Raw genomic sequence first — 25,257 nt, forward strand, 5'->3', positions numbered from 1 at the left:
TTTAAATTTGGAGCAAACTATTTTTTTATTTCAAAGTATCACTTGCCCCTTTTCTAGGTAACCAGATAATTGCAACCCATAGCAAATCAGAACGATTACAGCTTAGTTTACTAATTCCAAAAGGTAAACAAACAAACAAATCTGTTCTTAACATACTGCAGGGTGGTAGGTAGGAATTTGATCTGGAAAAACTGCCTTTCTTGTATTTTTCTTTTTTACATATATCTTACTTGATTTGCAGAAGTATCCATTTCTTACTTGATAAACTCAGGTAAAAATTACACCCAGTCCTGAACTCTGGTTCATAACTGGTTTCTACCAGTAGAAGTAATACCTGTAAGTTGTACAATGTAAAGTGCTTATTAACCATATCCTTTGTACAGCTGAAAACAAAATACAGAGTGCCAAAACTGTGAAGTTACTTCAGTGATAAACAAAACTTCCACAAATTTTATTTACTAGATCAGGAAAACAGTCCAGTGGCACATTAAGGTGGACTTAGTGCTCATTTCTGTGAAGACGATTTGCATCACTTCTCATTACAAATGTCCGCAAGATAAGAATTTGCAGAGCAGCAATTTGTGGTTGCATTGCTGCTTTGCAATCATAAGGTTATGGCAGCAGAGCAGAGTCTCTTGAACCTTCCTCCCTGGACAGCTAAAAGCAGTCTGTTCATACAGCTGCTAACTCATTATTTGCCATCACCAGTTGGTCCCAGACGAACACACTGGTGTACATACGAAAATATTTAGCAAGAGGACAGAAAACACTGTTCCTAGAGAGAAAAGATCACACCAACCCCATCTTCCTCTGAAGAAGTGCACTTTGCTCTTGACTGCTCAGGGCTTGATAACTGGCAAGCTCCAATGTGAAGGTGGCTGAGCCCGATGTTAGAGAACGCAAAACTGTTGAGTAGCCCTGGACAAAATGGAGAATGCACGTCACTCAGGTTAGGATAAGGGCAAGATAAGTTAGCACAGGAAGCTGCTTAGACCACAGAGAGAGAAAAAAAAGAGTGTCAGAAGTATACTGCAGTGTACTAGTAAGTTAACTTTCCAATATTACTGTATTAGAATTGCAACACATGCATGAGTCAATAATAATCTTTTTTAAAAACTGTTCTCCATAAAACCTGGTTTAGTAGTATTTACTAGTTCTCTAGCTTACAGCTGAATACGTGCTGGTTTAGCAATCTGAATTTGGCATAAAAACCAGCTACTCAATTTGAGGACACTTCCTTCTGACCTTCAATAATTAAAATACAATTTAAAAAATCCATTCTAAATTTACTTATCCATACCTAAGGAAAAGTAAACTGAAGCCAAATATGTTAAAGCATATAAAAAAGATCGGTTTTATCATTGGTAAGGTAATCACATACCATCATTTCTGCTAGTGGAACAGCAGCAACCACAACTCTGTTGTCTTGACGAGACAGGATTTCCTGAATATTACCTCTCCGCTGTGCAAGATCAGCAAGTGCTGCACTGAGATGATCTTCACTTACTGTGATTTCTAGGTTCATCAGGGGCTCCAGTATTTGTATACCAGCTTTTTTTAAAGCCTATGTGGAAAGGAAAGAAGTTATGCTGATGTACTCTATGGGCTTTTTTAAATAAAATTTACATAAGTACTTGTATCACTGAAGCTGACTCAAACTCTCTACTTGCAAAAGCTGTAAATTCCCCAGCAAGGGCATTAGGAGAGCATGCAAAGAGGAAAAGTGACCAGATATTGATACACATGTATTCTCCCAGCAGTAGATCACGCTACTGTGTTCAGAGAAGCTTACAGTTTCACTGTACCTTTTGCAAGCAACGGGAGACACAGGCTGATACCATTGTGTGCGAGGTGTCTGGGTGCACTGTCAGTGATTGCACTGTCACATCTATATCTTGAACTGGGAATCCAAGCAGAGGTCCTGTGTAGGGCCATGAAGAAGAGATAAATGGGAAAAAAAACAAGCTCATTTGTTTTCAGAACATTAGGACATGTGCAAAAATTTTTCAGAATTAACTGGAAGTTTCTCACTTTCCTCTTTGCTCTTTCCTTTCCTGTCCTCTCCCAGGGGTGTGGCTACTGGTCATGTTCCTGATTTAGAGGTTTTGTCATTGCCTAACTTTACCGAAAGAGACAAAGGAATGCAGCCTCATATTTTCTTAACTCTCTCTACCAAAAGCACAGATAATTTTCAGAACCCCCTGCTATATACTCATCCAGACAACCATTACCAAAAAGTTATTTTTAAATACATTATATTTTCTAAAACAAGTCTCTTTTACAAGACATCATTTGAGAAAGCAGGAAAAACTTTTGTTTAACCAGAAGACAATATTTTCTGTATTTTCTGCAATGCCTGATCCTAACACATAAACAAAACTCTAGGGGTAATTCAATTCCATAAACTAGTGTCCTAAGGCAGATTACCTCCAACCCAGGACTCTCAACTAGACCAAACTGTCTTAGACTACATATGAGGCTTGAAACACATCTGAGAAAAGAAACACTACTTTTTTTTAATGAAGAACATGGCCAGGTATTTTTATTTTTTTAAAGCGCTTAATGGCATCAATTTTAGGCTGGAGACAGCACAGTTCTGAAGTTTCTTCAAGAAGTGTAAAGCAAGCACATGGTTAAGACATTCTACAGCCAAAGATAGGAGATGCTTTCGAGTTCCACAGAACAAATATGAAAAATCACTTCATGCTGGTTCTTAAAATCTCCTTTGTTAATCCACAACCTACTGATATTACTGTAAGGCAGTTTTTTGTCCACAAGTTACATAAGACTTCCTATTTTTAATTAAAAGTCAGGGACACTTTTAATTTATTCAAGGGCACTTTAATTCTTTAGAAAACACACTTTCCAATTAGGTAAAGCTTTTTACTGAAAACTCATGGATTTAGCATATTTGAAAATTAAAAAAATGCATTAGTATTGTAACCGTAATAGAAGTGTAATACATGTTGGCCTATGAAACCATTTCTGTTTTATCACTATGGTTTACATGATGTCATGAAGTAAATGTCTTCTCTCTTACACCACATTAAAAAAATAAACCAAAAAAACTCCAAGCTCACTATTGAGTGACTGAGAAGACAACAACCTTGAAAGCAAACCAAAGGCAAACTGATTTCCATTCCAGGCAAAGAGAAAAAGACATTTGGCAATTTTTGTAGAGGAATTTTTTGTAGTTTTTGTAATTTTCCTTTGTACCTTACATATACATTAGTTGTACGTTTATGTACTATCTTTTTTTCAAACTACCAAGCAGTTTTTCCTTCCAGAAAATGGATTCTTAAAAAAATATTAGACCAGTATAGCTGACATAACATTTCCTTTACCTTGAATGCATGAATTTGTGATTCCATTTTCTATAGCTCCTTGGAGTTCTTTGGGCAGTACTTGACTGACATTCTCAGCATAGCTGATGATGGGTTTTGTTGCTGCCCCTTCTCCTGACGTGGGCCTCACCTCTATCTCTGCAGTTACACAGTGTCGTTTATCACCTACTGTTTTGTCCAATATATCTGCAGGGGGAGGAAAAAATAATACATAAAATTCATCTGAAAGCTACTCATATATCATTTAAAGTAAATCAAGCTACACAACCAGAAGCAAGATGTGCCTTGCATTCACTCATTTTACCTGTAGCTTGGGCAGCATTTAAGATGGTTTCTCGGTATGCTATTTGTAGAGGTCCCAAGTAAGTCTCAATTCCATATTCACGTTTGATTCGGTCATGAATAATTTCTATGTGTAGCTCTCCCATGCCACAGAGGATAGTCTGGTGAGAAGATAATTAAGAGAGAAGTGGAAAAACATGCAAAATTCAGGTTTTAATACAAATTCTTTAAGCAATGACTTGCATGCTTCAAATTGTCTCTGAAAAATGCTTCTAATTCAAATGGCCATAATACTTCAAATTCTAAGGACCCTTAGAATTTGAAGTATTATGGCTCTAAGTCATCTAACATAAACACCGTTTAAGTGAGAGTGTTATTACCAGTACTGTGCTCATCATAAAAAAGATAATCTTACCTAACCTTAAAGACTATGTAATTCAAACCTTTTTAAATACAGAATTGTCAAAAACATGCAGAGCATGGGCTGACTTCCTCTGTTCTGTAAAGCACAAGTGACAAAGACTCTATTTTAGTTTCATACACATATCATAGGAACATTCAGAGAGTTCTTTTTAATCAAGAACACATCAATATGCAAATGAACTAACTAAAGTGTGGTCTTAATGTTCTAAAATAATGTTATACGATGAGCAATAGAAGATTCATCTTACTTGTCCTGTGTCAGGATCTGGCTTCACTTTTAAACTGGGATCTTCACGCTGAAGGCAGCTCAATGCATTATCCAAGTCTGTACAGAAATATCAAACATTTTATCTGAAGCAAATTCAGTAATCTGAAGATCAGAGTTAGTGCCTAAATATCACTTTCCTCAAAACAAGCAAAAGAATCCTTGAGGAGCATAGATTTTGACAAAAAAATTCAGGTCAAATTAAAAGTAACCAGCAACTTCTGATTTTATCCCACAGATTAACTGTGCTAAAAAGTGCTTGAATTTAATTATTATACATGCTATTTTCAGAGTGATATTTTGTGTTTCTATGAAGACAGACTGGAACCTACAAATTATTAATGAAGCCAGTAAATAACTGATAAGAGAAATGTGAACTGTTACATGATTTACCTAAGTACTTCAAGATAACATGAAATGGCCCAAATGAAAATGTAAATCACTTTTTATTCATAGTTTTGGGTTTTTTTCTGATTCCCCATTATCTTAACTGCTGAGGAAAGCAGCAGAATGATGAATCAAGAGCCAAGACTGCATCCATCATACCTTACAGTCTTTGGGGGGAAAAGCCACAAAAGTAAACAAACAAAAGCAAACTAAAACATCCAAACACTACAAAATCAATAACACCTTATAACCCAGTGGCTCAGCCTGCAGACATGTTGCTACAAATCTGTTTTCTACCTCACTCCATTCCGTAACAGTACACTGGTACTTCCCCTCCTCCTCTTCACCCCCAAACAAGCTCAGCTTTGTTAGAACAAAGATACAGAATTTAAAGGGTATTTCCAAAAAGAGTCTCATATCACCAAGCCATCTACTGTTGAGAAAGACAGTAAGATTATAGGACTGTAAGGATGCAAAGATGAACCCTAACTAGACACAGAGAATTCTTGGTATACAAAGACTTTATAGAGTAAAACTCAGAGTGCCAGCTGAAAAAAACCCCACATTTTAAGGCTATTTGTACTTGGGACACTATGTGCAGCCCACCACTGTAACTACAGCAAAACTCAGAATAAGTATCCTTCTATTTCTAAATGAACAAAAACTAGAAAAGTAGTAGTACCACTACTGCTTGATGTAGTTATAGCAAAGGATATGGACAATCATGATCTGAAGTATACCCTCAGTATAAAAAACACCAGAAAGAACCATACTAGATCAATGGGCTGTTAAGTCTGTTAAGTCATCCAGTTAGGTGGCTGCATTGTACCTTGTTGTCTGGCCATTGAAGGCGGTTCAATGGTACAGAAGAAGACAGGCTCAGGGATCTCAACACCTGCCAGCAGAAGACTGTCTACACCACTACCAGACCTCTTCTTTTCCCCAGCATCCCTTCCAGCTCGGCGTGCTGCAGCAACAGCTGAAGCCTTTGATGACACTATGGTATCTCCAGTGGCACTCTAGAGATCAACAAAGGAAGTGATGTGAAAAAAAACCCAACCCCAAATTCAAAATGTATGCTAAAGCAGGTTATATTTTAGAAAATCTGTGTAAATAGATTCATGAAGCAAGCACAAAACACATTTATTTGAACTTGAAACTGTTCCTTTTGGGTAACTGATTCAGACCAACATTCCCCTTCCCCACAGGAGGTCTCTTTGTGATATTACACTGTATTTTAAGAGTTACAGTATTAATACGAGCCCAACCCTAACAAAATACACCTTCAGCTATCAGTCCTTTCCAATCAGTACTGCAGTTTCCAGGTCAATTACTGATATTTGTAGATTGTGGTATTTAATTTTAGGAGGAAGTACATCTAAACGTACTTCAAATAAAGCAAGTTTACATACGTCACCATAATCAAGAACATCAGAGATATGATATCATAGAAGTAGAAAGCACACTAGTGAAACAAGCTCCTTTACAGTATCCATATTCTTCATTACCTGTTTTAACCCAACAGTGAGAGCAATGTTGCCAGGCATTAGTGATGGTATTTCAATTTGCTGATCAGCAAAAGGCAGGAGCAGCCGGCTCATTCTCTCCCTGAAAATTAAATTCTCTGTTACTCAGGACTTTAACAGGCATTCCAATACTACATAGAACCACACCTCTATCTTACTCACGTGCAACTTTTGTTAATATTATATACAGCTGACTGAGGTTTCAATGAACCTGAGTAAACACGAACAAAAACTAGTGGTCCACGACATTTATCATGAAGAACTTTGAATGCCAGGGCACACAGGTCATCCTTGTACCACTGTCTGCAAAATAAAAAGCACAACAAAAAGCATACTTGTAGGATTAATCTGCTCACATGCACTTTTATCTAAACTTTCACTCATTTAAGAGGTGATATGCTTCTTACTGCAATGTTAGTGGAGGCAGATTTTCAAAAACTGTAATTTGTACCAAAAAATAATAATCTAAGCAGTTCCACCTCCAATAGGATATGTTATGTAAGATGTTATGTGATTCAGACAATACTAAACAGGATTCCTAGATCACATTTTTGTGAAATGACTATGTCCTCAGATTAAAAAAAGACTAAAGAACTCTAAAGTGCAAGTTTGACAGCTGGAGATAAATGCATCCAATTCCAATAGAACTGAACAAAGCAGGTTCAGTACTCAAGTGTATTTTTCTGTCCACACATCTCTACTATTATTTAATACCTAAAGACAGTAAATATTTTTTAAAAATATGAATGCTTTGTTAATATATTTCATTTTCTCCTTTTGTGCTTTCCTACTTATCTTTCCTTCTTTTTGTCTGAATCTCCTTTTCTACCTGTACTTACAGAAACTCATATGAACGCTCATTAGGTGCAGGCAGGTACAAAGTAATAGCATCCAGTAATGGCTGCACCCCTTTGTTCTTCAGCGCACTGCCACAGAGCACAGGGACAGCCTTCTGAGCTAGTGTGATTCTGCGGATAGCAGACTGCAGCTGCAAAAAAACCAGTTATTTTCTGTTACTACATGATCTACAATTTAGTTGCACTCCAGCTATTAGATACTGCAAACCAATCTCCAAAAATCTAAAAAGTATGTTTGTAAATACAACATCACTCATCCAAAATCCTTTCACTGCTTCTAGCAAGCTCCAAACCATAAACCCAAACATTTAGATGCTAAAACAGAAGACACTGGTTTTAAGATTTCTAAACATTTCACACAAATCTGCTGCTGTTCTTGTTATAACAATCCTTTGAATTCAGTATGTTGTAACTTACTGCTTTCAACATGCAGTGTCTAAAGATCCAACCACTTCAAAGTAGCTGAGATGCTATTTTTGTTAGTGAGAATCAGCAGCTCAGTCACAAACTGCACTGAGTCTACCTGAAAGTTCCATTCACCTTTCCCTAAACCTTTTTGTAGCAGTCTAACTTTCAAAAAAAAGAAAACCCCACCTTCCTAAATAAATGTACCCAACTTTTAAAATAAAGCCTAGCATGCCTAAGAATCATAGCATATCTTTATAAAATTCCTACTAACTCTGAATATATTGTTCTACATCCACACTACTGTTAATTTACTGCCTAAGATGGTATGATCTCATTTTATTGAAAAATCTGCAAAATCATAATTTGCATGTGTCAAAGGAAGAATAACCCAAACCCTTGCAATAAGAACTAGTAAACACTTGTAAATGTAAAAAAATACCTTGTCAGCTGGTATTAAGTCAAAATTTTCACTATTTTCTCCTAGAACCAGTTCAGCAAATTCATCATCCAGATCTGCAACCTTCAACAGAATAGTTCTTTATTATTTGGCATACAGCAGTTTCACAGAAAAGTTACATATCTAACTTACTTAGAATATATAGCTAAACAGAGCAGAAACAAAGCCTTTAAAGACATCAGCAATTATAAACTCAGATCATATAAAATTATGGAAATGAAGGCTTCAAGAAAGGATGGAGGAAAAAAACCCAGGGAAGTCTGAAGTAAGCAGCAAGCAACCTTTACAAGCCAACAGATACTGAGGAAGAAGAAACAGACAAGCATCATGGCATTTTGGCCTTCTTCATGTCAAGGGTTTGTAGGTCCAAGAGCATGTCTCTGTTTTTAAATTGTACCAGTTAGCTTGACATGTAACTTAACTCCTTAAACATCTAACATACATCCCTGCACTGTCACAGGTTCAGGACACCCAAGCACAGGAAAGCACTTTGCCCTCTCTATTGGCTACACGCCAATTGGCCAAGTTCTGAAATAAACCCTTGATAAGCAATTAGAAGTCTTATCAAGTTAACAGTTAAAACATGAGAGATAAAGGAAACAGTTCATTTAATTAAGTGAAAGTAACGTGTGCAAAATGGCCAGTATTCAAAATGCTACAGCTTACAGGGTTTTGATAAGGAGTATTAACAGCATAGAAAGCATTTCAAAAAATGTTTTACAAATACAGGGTTATCTCAATTATCTCACTTCTGGTACACCCCTTCCTCCTTCAGGAAGGGCCCAGAAAACAAAGGGGAAAAAAAACAACACTGTTCTTACAAATCTTTCTACCTGACAACACATTTCTTAAGAAAAAAGGCTGGGTATTAACACTGCCATTTCAAAACCTACTAAGTTTGAAAACCAGATTGTGTACATGTTCTACTGAACTCAGAGCAATATAAAATAGATATCTCCACTTTCAAAGGAAACAGAGCTACCATAATCTGTTTATGCACTTGCACAATGTTATTCGAAGTTGTGTGGAAGGCAGCCCTTCCAACAAAAAGGATCGATTTATAATTGGATTGAGCTGCTTCTAATACAGCATTTAGTGCCATTTTGACCAGGCTGCAACATCCCATCCAGCTTTTAGCTGTCATTTCAGAAGAGTATGGATACCCTGCAGGTTTCAAGTCATATCTGTCACATTTCATGTCAATGTACCAAATATATTTTGGCATCTAAGACAGTACAAAGACTGTCTGCTTTTAGCTTCCCCAGCACAAAAGAGACAGACAAATTGTAGGAACTCAATTGCAAAACCACTAATGGGGCTGGAGCGCAGCTGGAGGCCCGGAGCGATGGGCTTGTCTGGCTTGGAGAAGCTAAATCAGGATGCAAATACTGTTTCTTACTATTTGAACTAGCAGTAGTGGCCCTGCTTCAGGGAAAACAGAACCAGATTCTCCTCAGAGGTACACAAGGAAAGCACCAGCCTGGCAGTTCCAGCTTGCACCACAGTAAAATCCCACTGGACATAAAGAAATTACGGTCAAGCACTGGGACAGGCTGTCTACAGAGAATCATCATCCTTGGACTTGAAAACTCAACTGAACAAGCCTGAACAAGTCGACCTAATGCTTTAAGCTGATCACTTAACCAGATGCCTCCAGAGGTCTCTTTCAGCCTACTTTTCCTACTGCTCTGAGTAATGAGTTTAAATATATTATGTATTTACTTTAGAACTTTACTTGTTCTATTAAGGTATTTCTTGCATCCTGGACTTCTTGGAACAGGTTTGGATCATCAGTCTCCAGCAGCAGTTTTCGCTCAAAATTTTTTCCATCATCCACATCAGAAGTAGGTTTCCAAATTATTTGCTCCTTAGTCACAACATCAACTAGTCCTCTGAAGGTCTTGGCTTCCCCAATAGGCAACTGCAAATCAAACAGAGACTTTGTCTTAGACAGATGCAAAAAAATTAAGAAAGTAGTTCCATTCAAAAGAAATGAAACAAGCATTTAATTTCTAAGCTTACCTGTAACAGTAAGGGTTTTGTCTTCAACTTTTGTTTGATGCTCTCGACAGCATATGTAAAACTACAGAAAAGATACTAAGTTAAACAAAACTTTATGATATTAGTATGATAGGCTCACCATTCCCTATTTACTGCAAAAATTACTCCTACAATTATACAAAAATATGCATTTCCATAACCAAAGAAGTATACAGTATTAACATAATTGGGTTGCTCTATGCTTAACAGAAAATGCTAGACATTCTCTTATGAGTTTCTTAACAATTATTAAAATAACTGCCTGAATACCTTGCCCTGTTTTTGTCCATCTTGTTTAAAAAGCAAATTCGTGGAATCTGGTGTTTGTCCGCTTGTCTCCAGACTGTCAGAGTTTGTGCCTAAAAGCAAAACACAAAATGGAAACATTAGTGTCAACAGCTGCACTACATGCTCCCCAACACCACTGAAGGTCTGAGTTGAGAGTAGAGAAGGGAACTGTGCTGTGTATTGTGACAATCCCATATCTAGCATAACAGATGAACTCCAAAAGTAGTTTTATCTTATCTTGTCTCTCAGCTGTTGTCATTTCCTTTTCTGCACTAAAGGCATGCAGGCATAGTGGCAAGGGAATGTGAAGAGAAACTAAGCATTATGGGGGGCATATATGGGGAAAACTCTGTAATGTAGTGACTTTATGTTTTATTGCCAAATTACTTAGGCACACACAGGCAAGCATTTCTGCGGCAACACATACAACACTAAAAACTACTGTGGTTTTAACAGTAATTTGTGCACTGCTGAGCCATTTATCATATGTATTTTTATTTGAAAATTAAAGCAGGTATATAGAAAAATCAGTTCAGATTCAGTAATAGACTCTTGCCACTACAAGGAATAATGCAGGAATTTGCTACAGAGTTTTAGAAAAAAACAAGAAGTTCTAATTGCTTTGTTTTTGAGGGTGGAAGCTATTACTCAGTTCAGGTTCATATTTAGTGGCACCTACATGTTTTCCAGTAGGAAGTTAAATAATGTGAGTTACAGTGATTAAGAATTCACTCATCCCTCATCCAGGAAAAACCTATGTCCCATGCAAGAGGGACTTCACATGTAAGTTTTCTACAGGATTGAACTACTGAAACATCTTATGCTGTAAAAAGTCCAGTTCTAGCTTGCCTCCACCTTTTCTTCACTCTGTTAAAAAGGCCACTGGGGAGGCAGAAAACCTCCTTGAAAATTATCTGTTTTCTACATGAAATGTGAAAATGAGAAATTGGCCTAGATTAATTTCATTCAATTTGTGGAGCTAGTCAGAAGCATTCACCTCAATCAACAGTTGTAAAAGACAGCAACAAAATAACAAAACCATTCCAAACTTTTAATGATAATCCCACTTGCTGTTCATACCCATGGAAATTCCTGCGCACCACATGATTTAAAATTAAATGCTCAGCTTCCTGAAGCTGAGTTTTTATAAAAGCATTGAGAGAGATAATACAGAGAAAAATCTCTCTACACTATTTCTGCCTGATTAAAGTCATTAAATACTGCAGGAGTGTTTAATGACGAGTGACTGGAGGTAAAATCAGAAAACTGGGAAGGCACATTCACCCTCTAAGAGAATTTGTAACTGTGGAAACGACAGGGTGAGATGCAGTTGCTATTCCCCAGATAGGATGCGGTCAGCATGCCTCACTTCCCACACAATACATGCTGAGCAGAGTGAAGACACTGTGTCCAGGTTCTGTTTAAATCCTTGCAAGAGGGGGAACTCAGTGGTACCTTGTGGCTGGTAAGTCACATAGCAGCTGTCAACCAAGGGAGAAAAAAAAATAAGAACCAGGAACCATGGCAAGATCACAGACCTTTAATTAAGATCTTTAATTTCTTAAAGCTACACCTCCATCTTAAAGGTGACCTTAGATGTAACACTACTATTACCCAGCTAGAAGGTACGACCACCCCCACGGAACATGATGCATGACTACAGTCACTGAAGCTCCACCTAGACACAAAAATAGTATTAAAGTAAATTAAAAATGGAGAGAAGTTGGCTCCTGGGAACTTCTGGGATCAGAAAACAGGCTGAACTTGTCTTCATTCCTACAGCGACATCTATTGGGTAAGAACCGTACTCTATCCATGATGAATGACTACCTCAAGCTAGCTTTGGTTAAGGATTGGAGCTGGTTAGCATATTGCTTTGAAGGCACTTTTGCAACCAAATGCTATCTCCAGAAGTCTTCAAACCTTAACCAGTCACAGAATTCAATTACATTAATGAGGAGTGCTATTCCATAAACTGTTAAGTCTTAGTCCTTTAAGGCTGCTAACAGTCGCTAGCAGAAGGCAACATACTGCAATGTGAAGGTCCAGGGTCTCTCTTAACCTGCTGGCATGTCTCCCTGGATCTTTCCTGAGGCACCAACAGACCAATTAAGGACCCCTTAGGAGGATGTCTTTCTGTTTGCATATGACCCTGAACAAGGTAGTTGAACCATGCTCTGATCAAGTGGATTGTTCACTGAAGGGTTCTTGGGTCCCCATAATAGAACACTGAGAGATTGAATTGGTCACGAGAATTTCTTCTTTCCTGGGGAACTGAAAGACTAATCAAACACAAAGGGTTTGAGAAAATCTCTCCCCTTTACCAGACAGACTGCACACACACACACAAAAAATGTAACAGCTGATTTTACCTCAACACCAGCTGAAGCATCAAATACCGCTACTGCTCCATCTAGGACTCTCAAACAACGCTCAACTTCCACTGTAAAGTCCACATGGCCTAAAAAACAATCTTCCTTTTATACCATCATAATTGAAACAGGAACCATCAATAAGTCATTACACATTTAAACAACATCTTTTTTCTTTTAAATAAAGTCAAAACAACTTTTTCTTTACTTGAAGGGAAAGACACCTATCAGTTTTTGAAATAAACAAGATTATTATAAAGCAATCCTAGAACTGAGAACGATTTAATGTGGAAACATCTGAGCTCACTTTATATAAGCTAGGAGTCAGCAAGTAATAATTATCCAAAGCTGAACAGAGCTTAGTATAGGTGTTTTTATTGATGCAATTAAACCAATTAAATTTTGCATGACATTTAAGACAAAGACACTGCGACACTCCACCTCACCCTCTCTCCCTTAATAACATGAGTGCAACTAAAGAACAGTACCTGGGGTGTCAATCAGATTGATTCTGTAGTCCTTCCAGTCAAATGTAACAGCAGCAGACTGAATGGTAATACCACGTTCTCGCTCTTGTGCCATAAAATCTGTCACTGTGTCTCCATCATCAACATCTGCAAACAGAAACCAGGACTGGGTAGGTAATCAACTCAAAATCTGAAATTGTCTTTGAATACAGATGTCAACAGAGATGTGAAAATAGTCTCTTTTACATATATATATAGATATATATATATGTGTGTGTGTGTGTGTGTGTGTAAGCTAAGAAAATTAGCCTTTTGGAAACATTACAATGCCGGGTAATTTACCAGGCTCCCTTTCCTAGGAATAAATGCCCTGCAAGTAGAAGACAAGCTATTTCAACAACCTTTTTGTTGTTCTTAATCCCAGTAGCACCATGAGCATCTTAAAAACTAAACAAAATCCAAAATCATCCAAAATCATGAACAAATTACAACTTTAAAAAACCTGGCTGCACTCACTGTATGGAATGTGACTGACATTTTGAAATTTGGTAATCAAAAGGTAATTAAATCAAAAGTAAAGTACAAACAAACAAACCACCAAGAAAGAGGTTGGGTTTTGCTTACTTTTTAATAACAAGAGAAGCAGTTCACATTTTTAAATTAGTGGGATCCCAAGTTCAACTGCTTGACAAGCTGAACATCTTCCATCAGTCATATACAGTTGAGAATAGGGTATAAAACTTAAAATGTCAAAATGAAACACAAAAAGAGGCTGCTGTGACCATTTCAATATTGAAGAATTCTAATAAACTTGCTGTAGCAAAGAAGTCTTTCTGTGTCATGGCTTTCAAAAGAAATGAATACTTTTTCTTACTGTGCCCTCTTCACAGGTCAAAAGAGAACTCAACCAACTGCTTTACCAGAATGGCCAATTAGCAAACAGCAAAATAAGGAGATTCTGTAATTAAATGTTAAATAAAACATAATATGCTGAAAGTAAAAGAAAAATATCAATGATATTTGATATCTGAAATCAAAACTACCTTAGTGGAAAAAGGAACATGCATTAAAATTCAATTAAACTGCAGCACAACTTAGGAACAACTGCCTCCTACATGAGATACTCCATCAGCAACTGTACTGCATGTAATTGTACACTATAAATTTCTTAAACCTACTGAAATACAAAGAGCATTTCTAACCTCCAAGTGTTCTTATATATCCAGAATAATACAGCATTCTCTCTGTTGTTGTAGTTTTGCCTGCATCAATGTGGGCCATAATGCCAATGTTTCGGATTCTGCATTAAGTGAAAACATTGTGGTTAGTGCAGTAATTTTTTAAGCCTGTGATAATTCTTATTTGTATAGTTAATATTCCCCAAGAACAGCACACCAGATTAATAGCATTGTTTCTCTGCTGCATATTTGATATAGTGTACACTCTAACACTGAAAAATGTCAGTATTGATATGGTCGATTTTCTTCAAATCAACGGTACTGAACAGTGTTGCAACAGGTTTCCAAGCTCCAGTTCATGGAAGGCCCCCTCTTCGGATCATGCTCACCCATCTGCCCTCCCAACAAACAGAAACAGCCCCGCCTCTCTCTTGTCCATCCTAATCCCTGACACCTGGTGCCCTTAACAACCTATAGCATAGATACGCTTTACACCCCAAATATAGCACACCCAAGTTCCCATGAAGTTGTCCTTGATCCCGTTCAGCCTACTCTTCCTTCCTGAAGTACCTCGCCAGTAGCTTCCAGAACTGCTTTGCTTGTTCTGCACAGCACAGCTTGTGATCAGCCCCATGTTCACCCTAATGCTGCCTTGACCTCACCTTCAGGAACACAATACCCTTCCAAGGGAACTTCAGCCCTAAGGCACTTTGGCAGCTTAGCCCCTAATTGCCTTGCCCTCATGAAACATGCCATGAAAACAAAGCACAGAGCCCTGCCCACCCGCAGCCCTCTAGCTGCCAAGACATCCTTCCCCCTTCTCTACCTCCCAGCAATACCATGGATTTGGAGCTTCCCTTAACAGCCTGGTTTTGGTTATGATGGTGCAAGCAAGGGACAACACAGGACCTCTGTGCCACCAGCAGGCACTCTCTATTAAAATGCCACAAGGGTAAAGGTAAACAAGTACTAACTTTATATTAAACATGCACATCAGACAGGCATGGCAACAACCTACAATGCTTTATCACATCAACTGTTCTGACTGAAGTTACATCCCAACAATAAACTAGCTTGATGTACCTGGATATATGAGGATTAATGACAGAATGCAGAGACTTAACATCTCCTGGAAACAAAAAAAAAAAAAAAAAGAATCAAAACAAAACTTTTCAGACAGAACCCAATATAGAAACATATTTAAGAAAACTTCTAAAAACCTTATTTAAAAAAAAGATTCAGAGCCACAAGTCATGACAATCTGTAATCTCTACTACCTCAAATTTTTAAAGATATTAACCTAATTTTAAACAAACCTCTCCACATCTCAAAAAAAGAGAAATGGTTGAGAAAACAGCTGTAACTTAGAAAGAACAGAAAAAAGGCAACACAGGAAAGTATCATCATCTTACTCTGCAGAAGCATACCTCAGTTCAAGACAACTGTAATGCTGACATTCATCTGAACTGGTGATTAGATAATTAATTTGAAAAGTTATTTCTTCTTTAAGCCTTAAAGCTATACAGTATAATTCTCAGGGATAAAAGGCAAGCTGACCCGTGTTGAGAAAATATGGGACTGGGAAGTTTTAAAAGCTATTTTCTTGCAAGATACATTCTTTCTCATACAGCTTAACTATAAAATAAGTTGTCAGGTAATTTTTTATGAAACTAACCCAAATTCACTTCTTCAAGCTATTGAAGTTGTGTTTTGGGAAAAAAGTAGTATAGTTCATCCTCGATAGGCCACACAGAATTCAACCATATTAAGCCAACATTCTTTTACCACCTACAGATCATCTGTCTCATCAGAGACAGACTGAGTAGCATCTTACAGGAACCCTTAATGAGCGGTCCCAGCACACTTCACAACTGACCTGACTTCTTATAATATGTACCTTAGCTTATTACTGCTTTCTAAAGGCTTTATACTGTGAACCTACTGAGAAAGAGCAGCAACACAAAACTCTTCAGTCCTTGAGCTAAGTGCTCTATTTATATTTCATGCATTAAATTTTATAAAAAATGACCAAAAGAATACAACGAAACAGAAAGTGTACAGAAATAGAAAGAATTTCTTATTTTTATTCACTTTTAAATTAATCCTTACTATAAAGAAAACCACATAAACTTATACCTGGTGGAGAACTGTAGTTTCTCAGACTGCAGTTTCGCTGTGTCACACCCATGACTCTCATTTTTGTATTTCTGAAATACATGTACTTAAAAGAAAAAAGAATCATAGAGAATGTTAATTGTTATGATTAGCTGTTTTGCAGCCACATTTCTGGCAGCTGTAAAAAAATAAACTAAAAAAAAAATATCTACCAGAACAGATATTGTTGCTAGATATTTATATAAGGTCAAAAAAACATCTATTTAAAATCAGATGCTTGAAGTTGATGTCCACACTGAGGTTTAAACCAAAGTTGATCCAAATAATATTTGGGATAATCAGTAAAAATTTATGGCAACATCAAAATATTTTTCAATAGCCAAAAATTTTTAAATACATCTAATTACTTGTGTAAATAATTCAACAATAACAAGAATTAAGCAGTCAAAAAATTTACACAAAATTTACAAATTCAGTTCCCAATTCTGAAGTCCCATTTTAAATGAAAGTATGGAATGTCCAGAGGCCAACCGTTAAAGACAAAAAAAACCCAAGCAAAAACCAACACATCAATTAAAAAAAGCTTACTCAGAATAACACAAGTGTTCCCCTTGCTCACAGAAAAAGTATCAAAACTGGGGGAGAGCTTACCTTATTGCACAAACTCGATGACTTCAATGCATTCACTGAAAATTTCCCCATAATTCTCAACATTCTGCCTCCCGTCTCTAAAGCTGTTCCCTGGCAAGGTAAGTAAACATTGTATAAAATGTTTATGACACGAGATAGGCTAACCATGTTCCTCTGACATAATCACAAAACTTTATTCTTCTTCATGGGAAATCAGGTTAATATTTTTCAGGTTATTGCTTTGCAAGTTAAATCAGTGTCACATCTGTAATAATAATATTATCAAGTCTTAACAATGCAGCATAAATGCATGCCCACAAACACTAAAAATATTTCTCATGGAAATAATATATTTCTCCAGGAAAAATTAAAGCAGAATAACGAAAATTAGAGAATTTACACTCACTCTCAGATAAGCTCCAGAGCATCGACTACTGGTGAGCAAAGTGCAAACAGCTTTTCTAGTCTTGAAGAACGAAGGATGGCAGGGCAAAATACCTATTTAGGTCAGAAACAATAGAAAATATTAAGTACTATGACCTTTTAAGCATAGCCAAGTGCAGCAGCGTCAAAAGCATTCCTAGATGGCTGCCGGTTATTTGAGGAGACATCAATCACTGTCCAGCTCCCGTTACTTTCATGTTTCGGAGTAGTTTCACAATGCAGAGTAAGGGCTCAGCGCACACGCTCACCTCCACTCCCTCATCTTGCGACTCGCACACGTCTCCTGATGGTGCCGGCGCAGTTTGCTGACCGGGGAAGCGAGAAGGGCGCGCTGCCTTCACGTTGTCCGTGACGAGTCCCCAAGCCGAGCCCAGCCGAGTCCCGCCAGAGGCCGACCCCCGGAGGCTCTCTGCAAAGTGACACCGCCTTCCTGGCCGCGTTCCGAACCCCCGGGGCGTTTCGTGCGCCGGCTCCGGGTCACCTTCTGCTCCCGGACCTCCCCCTCAGCCCAGCCCGGGACCGCGCCGGACCTGCCCCGGCCAGCGCAGCCGCCGGAAGGCAACCTGCTTCTGCCTTCCCCCGCTACCTCACCTCCCTCCTGCGTTCCGCTCTCCCGCCACAACCTGACAGACCAGGCAGCAAAAAGCGCCTCTTGGACCTCTCTCGCTCCGTTTCTCCCCCTCTTCCTGGCCTCACCAAGCCCGGCGTGAAGCCCTCGGGGGGCGCGGACGCCGCCTCTCCGCCGGGAGGAACTAAAGAGGCGCGCGGAAGCGTTTCCATTCGGCGCCACTTCCCAGAAGGCCCGCCCTTTCCGTCGCGGAGGAGGCCGCGGAGCTGCCGACATGGTGGGAGCCGGCGCTGGGGGATACGGCAGCCGGGGGCGCGGGGCGCGGGGCCGGGCGGCGGGATGCAAACGGCGGTGCAGGGGAGGGACGGGAGGCTGCAGGAGGCCGGGTGGGCCTCTGAGGGTACCGCTGTCGGGCCGCCGCCTCCCCGCGTGTGGCGGAGGAGCCGTCACCGGCCCGCGGGCGGCCGTGCCCGCTGACCGCGCTGCCTTTGTGCCCACAGCCGCAGAACGAGCACATCGAGCTCCACCGCAAGCGCTATGGCTACCGGCTGGACTACCACGAGAAGCGGAGGAAGAAGGAGGGCCGGGAGGCGCACGAGCGGTCCCGCAAGGCCAAGAAGATGATTGGGCTGAAGGCGAAGCTGTACCATAAGCAGCGGCATGCCGAGAAGATACAGATGAAAAAGACGTGAGTGTCCGCCTCCTCTCTGATACCGTCCTTTCATCTTGACTCTTGAAGGATGAGATGAGACGCTTATATTGTTACAAAGAGCTCACTATTGCTTGAGTCACATGTTGTGGTCTTAAATAGCGATCGGGCTGTAGAAGGAAAGGGGCTTTGCCGCAGCAGACACATTTCAGAGTCCCTCTCTTTTAAATGAATGTTAACAATTTCGCTCCTAGAAGTACTTCCTGAGACAAGTGTTGATGGGCAGTAACTGTGACTAATGTAATCATGACAAAAAAAGTGAATGCAATCCTTTGGAGCTTTTATATCAGCTGCTGTTAGCTGATATAAAGTTAGTGTAGCAAGAGGCAGTATTTTTTAGTGGTTAATAGCAAATATACAGTAGCATACGAAGTATTTAAGCAGAAGATTAGGCCTGTCTTCAAGGATAAACAGCAGTGTCAAACATAGACGATAAAAGCATTTTTCTGTAATTTTTTTCTGTCATCCAGAACTTGAAATCAAAGCTGTTAAATGATGCCTGAAAACTAGGCAAAAAAACAGTACTCCATAGTGTAAAGCCTGTGGAGCAGGTCTTTGTTTATTTGATGCTGGGAGTGAGGGGGATAGCGGCACCACAAACTCACCTGTCCGTTCTTTCCACAGCACTAGCTTTTCTGCTTTTCTTATTTAATGTGCACATTACACTTTCGTAGCCTTCATGTTGCAACATAGTTTCTAACTACATGATTATGTGAGCCCTTGTTGCACATGCATGGTTTTCACAGGAGGTGGTCGCAAGCCTCCTGGGGGTTGTTTTTTGATGCAGGCTCCTTAGTCTTCCTCAGCCTTGAAATTTTCACCCGGGTTCCTGCACATGCTCTGTAAGATTGTCTGCTTAAGTAGCCAGTGGTTAGCTCTTTGCTGTTAGCTTGTTCTGCTTAATTTACAGGTTATTAAAACACGCTTCAGTCACATACTCTGCTACAAAGTAACTACTTCTTTCTGCATAGCTACAGCTTTTTGCATAGCTCAAGCATTATATTGTTGCCTCAGCATCATTAACATTCTCATTAGTTGCTAATGAACTTCATACCTATCCACCGTGTAGTTTTTGCTGGTTTCAAAGTGTAGATAGCTGCTTTCCTCTGCTACTTTTAGAGGTGATGGGTTTATTAACCCGTTGTTAGTTTGTGGGTCTATTCTTCTTTTCTTCCCCCTGGTAAACAACCTCAAAATTAACAAAACTTGGCTCCTCTTACAAACACACATTCCTCACATGTGTAAGCATTGCCATCAAATCTCAGAGGAGGAATAGAATGGGGTTTTTTTGTCAGCAGAGAGGAAGGCTACCCTCTCTCAAAGTGCTTGACTGTTTGCTTTGGGTCACACAGAAATTCCTTAAAAGAGGTGCATGTCTTTCTTGTGTTCCTGTCCTGGTAGGAAGTGACAAGATTGAGTGAAATTAGTAGTTTACCTTGAAAATTATTTAGTATTATTATATATATATATATGTATAAAACAATATAATATATATATATATATTATTCCTCAAATATAAATATATAATATTTCACAAATACCTCTTAAAGAAAAATTTGAGCAGGCACAGGCTCAAAATGGTATATCTAAAAATAAGTCTTTTTTCTTGTGCTGTTAATACTGGTTTTCTTTCTTTGCAGCATTAAAATGCATGAGAAGAGAAATACAAAGCAGAAGAGTGATGAAAAAACACCCAAAGGAGCTGTACCAGCATACCTGCTGGACAGAGAGGGCCAGTCCCGGGCCAAGGTCCTCTCTAACATGATCAAACAAAAAAGAAAGGAAAAAGCTGTAAGTAAATGTATCAAAGTTCAGATACCTAAAATAACAACAACCACTTTATATTGCTGATGCCAAGGTTATGTAATAGCCTTCAAGCAAAGACTGATTAAAACCTGAAATCTTGAGTGACTGAACGGTTTAGGACAACGTGAGCATATGAAGTATCTTGATTTTTGGAACTTTTAAGTGCTAATTAAATAAGTAGCTATGAATTGCATAACAGCTATGGTCTAACCCTTTGCTTTCCAGAAATTTGATTTTATTTGGTTTTTCCCTTTTTATTTAAATATGTGACAGGTAAGAAAATTGACCTTTTTGTTTGTTTGTTTTACCCTCCTTCCAGGGGAAGTGGGAGGTGCCTGTGCCAAAGGTTCGTGCACAAGGAGAAACAGAAGTTTTAAAGGTGATTCGTACAGGAAAGAGAAAAAAGAAGGCATGGAAGAGGATGGTTACAAAAGTTTGTTTTGTTGGAGATGGCTTTACTAGGAAGCCTCCTAAGTACGAGCGATTCATTCGACCAATGGTAATGTTTTAGAGCCTTAAAGAACATTTAAGTAATAATTCTTTTGACTTACTGCTTTGATTTTCTGTGTTAAAGAAACTTTCTTGTGTGATTATGCACTTGATCATTACTCATGTAGAACATTCCTGTTAGTTTCCTTGCCAAAATATAAACCTCTAATAGCATGGGGGGCGGGGAGATGCCTCTACAGTCCCAGTATATGTTGAAATTCCTGCTTTTATTCCTATAACTCAGGTGATGCCAGTAAGTTAAAGCTACGAGCTTTTGAATTAGCATAGGAAAATCTTTATCAAAAATACTTTGCATATATTTTAAAGATGGAGGTGTCTTTTTCAAGCTGCACTGATTCTCCGAACTGCAGAAGCCCACTCTGTTCTAGGACTTCAGAATTCCCTCCTTTTGGCTTAAATAAGCTTGAAGCACACTTGTGACTGTGAAGGGAAAAGCTGTGCCTCCAGTCCAGCCTTTACTCACTCAGCTGCAGGAGCAGTGCCTGGGTTCAATCAGCCTGGCAGCACACAGGCAAAAGAGCTGGATTCAGTGAGATAGTATTGGTTTTATATAAAGAGCCCTTCCTGTTCCCTTACAGGACTCAACAGTCACTGTGCAGGCTGCCCTTTGAATTGTACTTCACTGCTAGTTTGATGGTCTTACAAACTAGCCTTGGAAAGATTTTTTTTGGCACAGAAAAATTATGGTACATAATTGTCAAGTACCCTCTATGAAGTGCAGGTCACTAGATAAAAACTGCTCTAGGAGATGAGTATTTCATATTTTGTCATACTTCTTCATGGAACAGAAATTGTCTAAGGCAACAAGTATTATTAGGCTACTACTAAAAATTGACATCCTGAAAACATACATGGAAAGCTTTATCTTTTTATTAACCAGATTTTAAAATAAGTCTCTCAATCTACAGTAGACAGATGGCATTCTGTATTCTAAGTTGTTTCATTCTCCCTAGTCTTTCTAAACATACAGAGATGAGGACATAATTCCCAAAGTGTTTAACTAGATCAGTTGTGAGAGTTTAAAGCAAATATTAACTCATTCTAACACTCTTAATGCAACAGGGCTTACGTTTCAAGAAGGCACATGTGACACATCCTGAACTTAAAGCTACTTTTTGCCTGCCTATCCTTGGTGTAAAAAAGAATCCATCATCTCCTTTATATACCCAGCTGGGAGTAATTACTAAGGGTACTGTAATTGAGGTGAACGTGAGTGAGCTTGGCCTTGTGACACAAGGGGGCAAAGTTATCTGGGGTAAGTAAATTTAACTACTTATACTGCTGAACTACTTTTTAAAGTTTTTAATCTTCATTGCATTTCATTTTTAATCTTCACATCACATGGTGATGTGTTGTTAAGATCTCATCCTCTAGTCATAATTGATGGATTGTTAAAAGTTAGGTTTGGGCTGTAGCAGAAGCAACTAATAGCAACTCTAAAAATATGTGCTTTAAGTGTTAATCTTACGCTTTCCATTCACACTTGCAAAATCAAATTAGATAAAGTTCAGAGCAAAGACTCAGCTTGCTTGCTTGTATATCATATTGAGCAATGCCACAAATCTGTTACCGTGTGAACCATGAACAATTGAATTACACTTGCAGTGGAAGTTTTGTGTAGGAGCCTCATTAACAGATTCTGCACCTGGGACAGGGCATCCATGGTTGTATGTATGGACTGGGGAACAGTAGGCTGGAAAGCAGTGCCATGGAAAGGAACATGGTTGATGTCAAGTTGAACATGGGCAGCAGTGCCCTGGCAGCCAGGAGGGCCACCCGTGTCCTTGGGGGGCATCAGCCAGGCAAGGGAGGGGATTGTCCTGCTGTGCTCTGCACTGGGGCAGCCTCACCTCCAGTGCTGGGGGCAGCTCTGGATGCCACAGTGTAAGAGAGATACAAAACTATGGGGGAGTGTCCAAAGGAGGGCCACAAACATGGTGCAGGGTCTGGAGGGAAAGCTGTTTGAGGAGTGGCTAAGGGCATTTGGTTTGTTCAGCCTGGAGCAGAGGACACTGAGGGGAGATATCACTGTGGTCTTCAGTGTCCTCACAAGACGAAGCCAAGGGGCAGGTCCTGATCTCTTCACTCTTGTGACCAGTGACAGGACTTGAGGTAACAGCACCAAGCTGAGTCAAGGGAGGTTTAAGTTGGTATCAGGGAAAAGGTTCTTCACCTAGGCTGTGGCTGAGCAGTGGAACAGGCTTCCCAGGGAAGTGATCACAGCACCAGCCTGACAGATTTCAAGAGGCATTTGAACAATGCTTTCAGGCACATGGTGTGATTCTTGGGAGTGTCCTGTGCACGGCCAGAACTTGGACTAAATGATCCTGATGGATCGCTTCCAACTTAGCATATTCTGTGATCTTCATAGGATCAGACAGACTTCATTTAACAGAGGAGTTCACTTGGACAGTAGGAAACCTAAGATTTTTTTTTTAATCTCAGAACTCTAAATGATTCATTTATAAAAACAGAGCTTTAATATAATGTTTTGAGAACATAAGTTTACAGCTCAGTAGAAGGTAGATTTAGATTTCAAAATGCATTTGAGTCCCTGTGCTTTAGAGACTTGTTGATTGTATTTGCAAATATAGAAAGATCTAATCTATAAGAACTACTTCCAGGTTTTATACACATGTAATTCCCTTTTCTCTCTAGGGAAATACGCCCAAGTAACTAATAATCCAGAAAATGATGGCTGTATTAATGCAATTCTACTTGTTTAAATTGGATACCAAGTGTTGGATGTGGACACCTACAAAATAAGTGGACTTTACCCAAATTTAGAAAATCTTTGGAACCTTCAGCCATTCCAGAAGAGTGACCCTACAAGCTGATGAGGAACTTCAGCCAGAAACAACTGCTCACATTTTTATATTTATGTTTGCTCAGTTGAACATTGCCCAAATAAAAAGATTTAATTTTTATTTCTTCATGTGATATGGATTTGATCTAAACCTTCTTGGTGTTTTTACAATAGCAGTTTCCTTGCTTAAGTATGTTGTACCTAATTCAGGTCACATTCTCATAGGGGAAATTTCCCATATGGGAAATACGGCCACTATCTCACACAATGTCCTGCTCTAACAACTAAAGATACAGTAGTGTGTGCTAATTTGTATTTTACTTCTGGGAAAGAAGACTTGGGAGGCTGCAGCTGGAATGTTACTGAAGACTGACATTAGAAACCAAGTTTGATACCTGCCCCTGCACAATCATGGGCTTGGGAGCATGTGAGCAGCAATGGGGGTGTGTGTTACAAATGAATGTTTGAGATTGCTTAAAAAATCACTGGCAAGGGCACTTGAAAGAAATACATTTAATATTAAGCAACAGCACAATGAAGTTGATTGGCAAGATTTGCTCTACTTCTATGAGACAATTAAGGCACACGAAGGAAAAAGTGACACAACAAACCAAAAAACAAAATCTAGTAAATCAAAACAGAAATTAACCAAGAACTGTCAAGGGTGTGTGTGTCTGTGTGTGTGTAACAAAAGGATAGAAAGGGCAAGGATAAAAAAGAAAACAGTCTAAAAGCCCAGCAGCACTCAAATGTAACCATGTTTAACTTATAGCTTAAGCTTCACTTAACCATAGCTTAATTTATAGCTTAAACTTCACTCATAACTTAACTTATAACTTAGCCTTAACAATTTAACAGAGGAATAACATTTAGCAGGACTTAACCTAACTTGTAGCTTAACAGCTTAGCAAAAGAGCAACACTTGACAACATTTAACTTCGCTTATGTCTTTACCTTACAGGCCTAACTTAGTTAGATACCTCAGATACTTAAACATCTAAGAAAGCAGAATTTCTCCTAGATTTTCTGTAAAATATGTGCACATGCATACACACAAAGAATTAGTGCAAGGTACCTGTGAAACATTCTCCTCAAAGGTAGAGAAATGCTCACTCTGGATGCTTTTTATGTCCTCAGCAGCCAAAGGGTTGGGCCTCAAGGAGTGAGGGTATCCTTGTTCAGCAATCCTGTGTATACAATAAACAAGGGTTAGCTGGCTCTGAGAGGCCTCACTCAGAAGTTGCTAGTTGCAGCCTGCTGCAGCTCAGGAGAGCTCAGGAGCTATTATTTTTGACCTCTGTGGGTCCGGAGAGTGAATTTCAGTCATAACAATGTTTCATCCTGGCCATAGTTTGGGTCAGCCACTTTATTTGAA

At 39.0% G+C, this 25,257-nt stretch overlaps 2 protein-coding genes across 2 annotated transcripts; one reads left to right on the top strand and one right to left on the bottom strand.

Annotated features, from left to right (window-relative positions):
* Positions 1-3: 3 nt before the first annotated feature.
* GFM2 (GTP dependent ribosome recycling factor mitochondrial 2) lies at positions 4-17,984 on the bottom strand. Its single transcript, XM_066568794.1, has 22 exons — positions 17,732-17,984; positions 17,446-17,537; positions 17,061-17,150; positions 16,431-16,515; positions 15,378-15,423; positions 14,319-14,416; positions 13,138-13,263; positions 12,650-12,738; positions 10,260-10,348; positions 9,972-10,032; positions 9,685-9,870; positions 7,932-8,012; positions 7,067-7,215; positions 6,390-6,530; positions 6,210-6,309; positions 5,531-5,720; positions 4,298-4,374; positions 3,649-3,787; positions 3,345-3,530; positions 1,806-1,921; positions 1,382-1,564; positions 4-918 (listed from the first exon to the last, which is right to left on the bottom strand). Exons 3-22 carry the CDS (start codon positions 17,121-17,123, stop codon positions 790-792), a joined length of 2,334 nt encoding a protein of 777 aa, XP_066424891.1. The 5' UTR covers positions 17,124-17,150; positions 17,446-17,537; positions 17,732-17,984; the 3' UTR covers positions 4-789.
* A 293-nt stretch (positions 17,985-18,277) lies between these two features.
* Positions 18,278-24,003, top strand: NSA2 (NSA2 ribosome biogenesis factor). The gene is made up of 6 exons (XM_066569009.1): positions 18,278-18,328; positions 18,552-18,739; positions 20,401-20,551; positions 20,886-21,065; positions 22,139-22,331; positions 23,735-24,003. Exons 1-6 carry the CDS (start codon positions 18,326-18,328, stop codon positions 23,800-23,802), a joined length of 783 nt encoding a protein of 260 aa, XP_066425106.1. The 5' UTR covers positions 18,278-18,325; the 3' UTR covers positions 23,803-24,003.
* Positions 24,004-25,257: the final 1,254 nt, after the last annotated feature.

The sequence above is a fragment of the Molothrus aeneus genome, chromosome Z, assembly GCF_037042795.1.
Source record: "Molothrus aeneus isolate 106 chromosome Z, BPBGC_Maene_1.0, whole genome shotgun sequence".
Lineage (NCBI taxonomy): Eukaryota > Metazoa > Chordata > Aves > Passeriformes > Icteridae > Molothrus > Molothrus aeneus.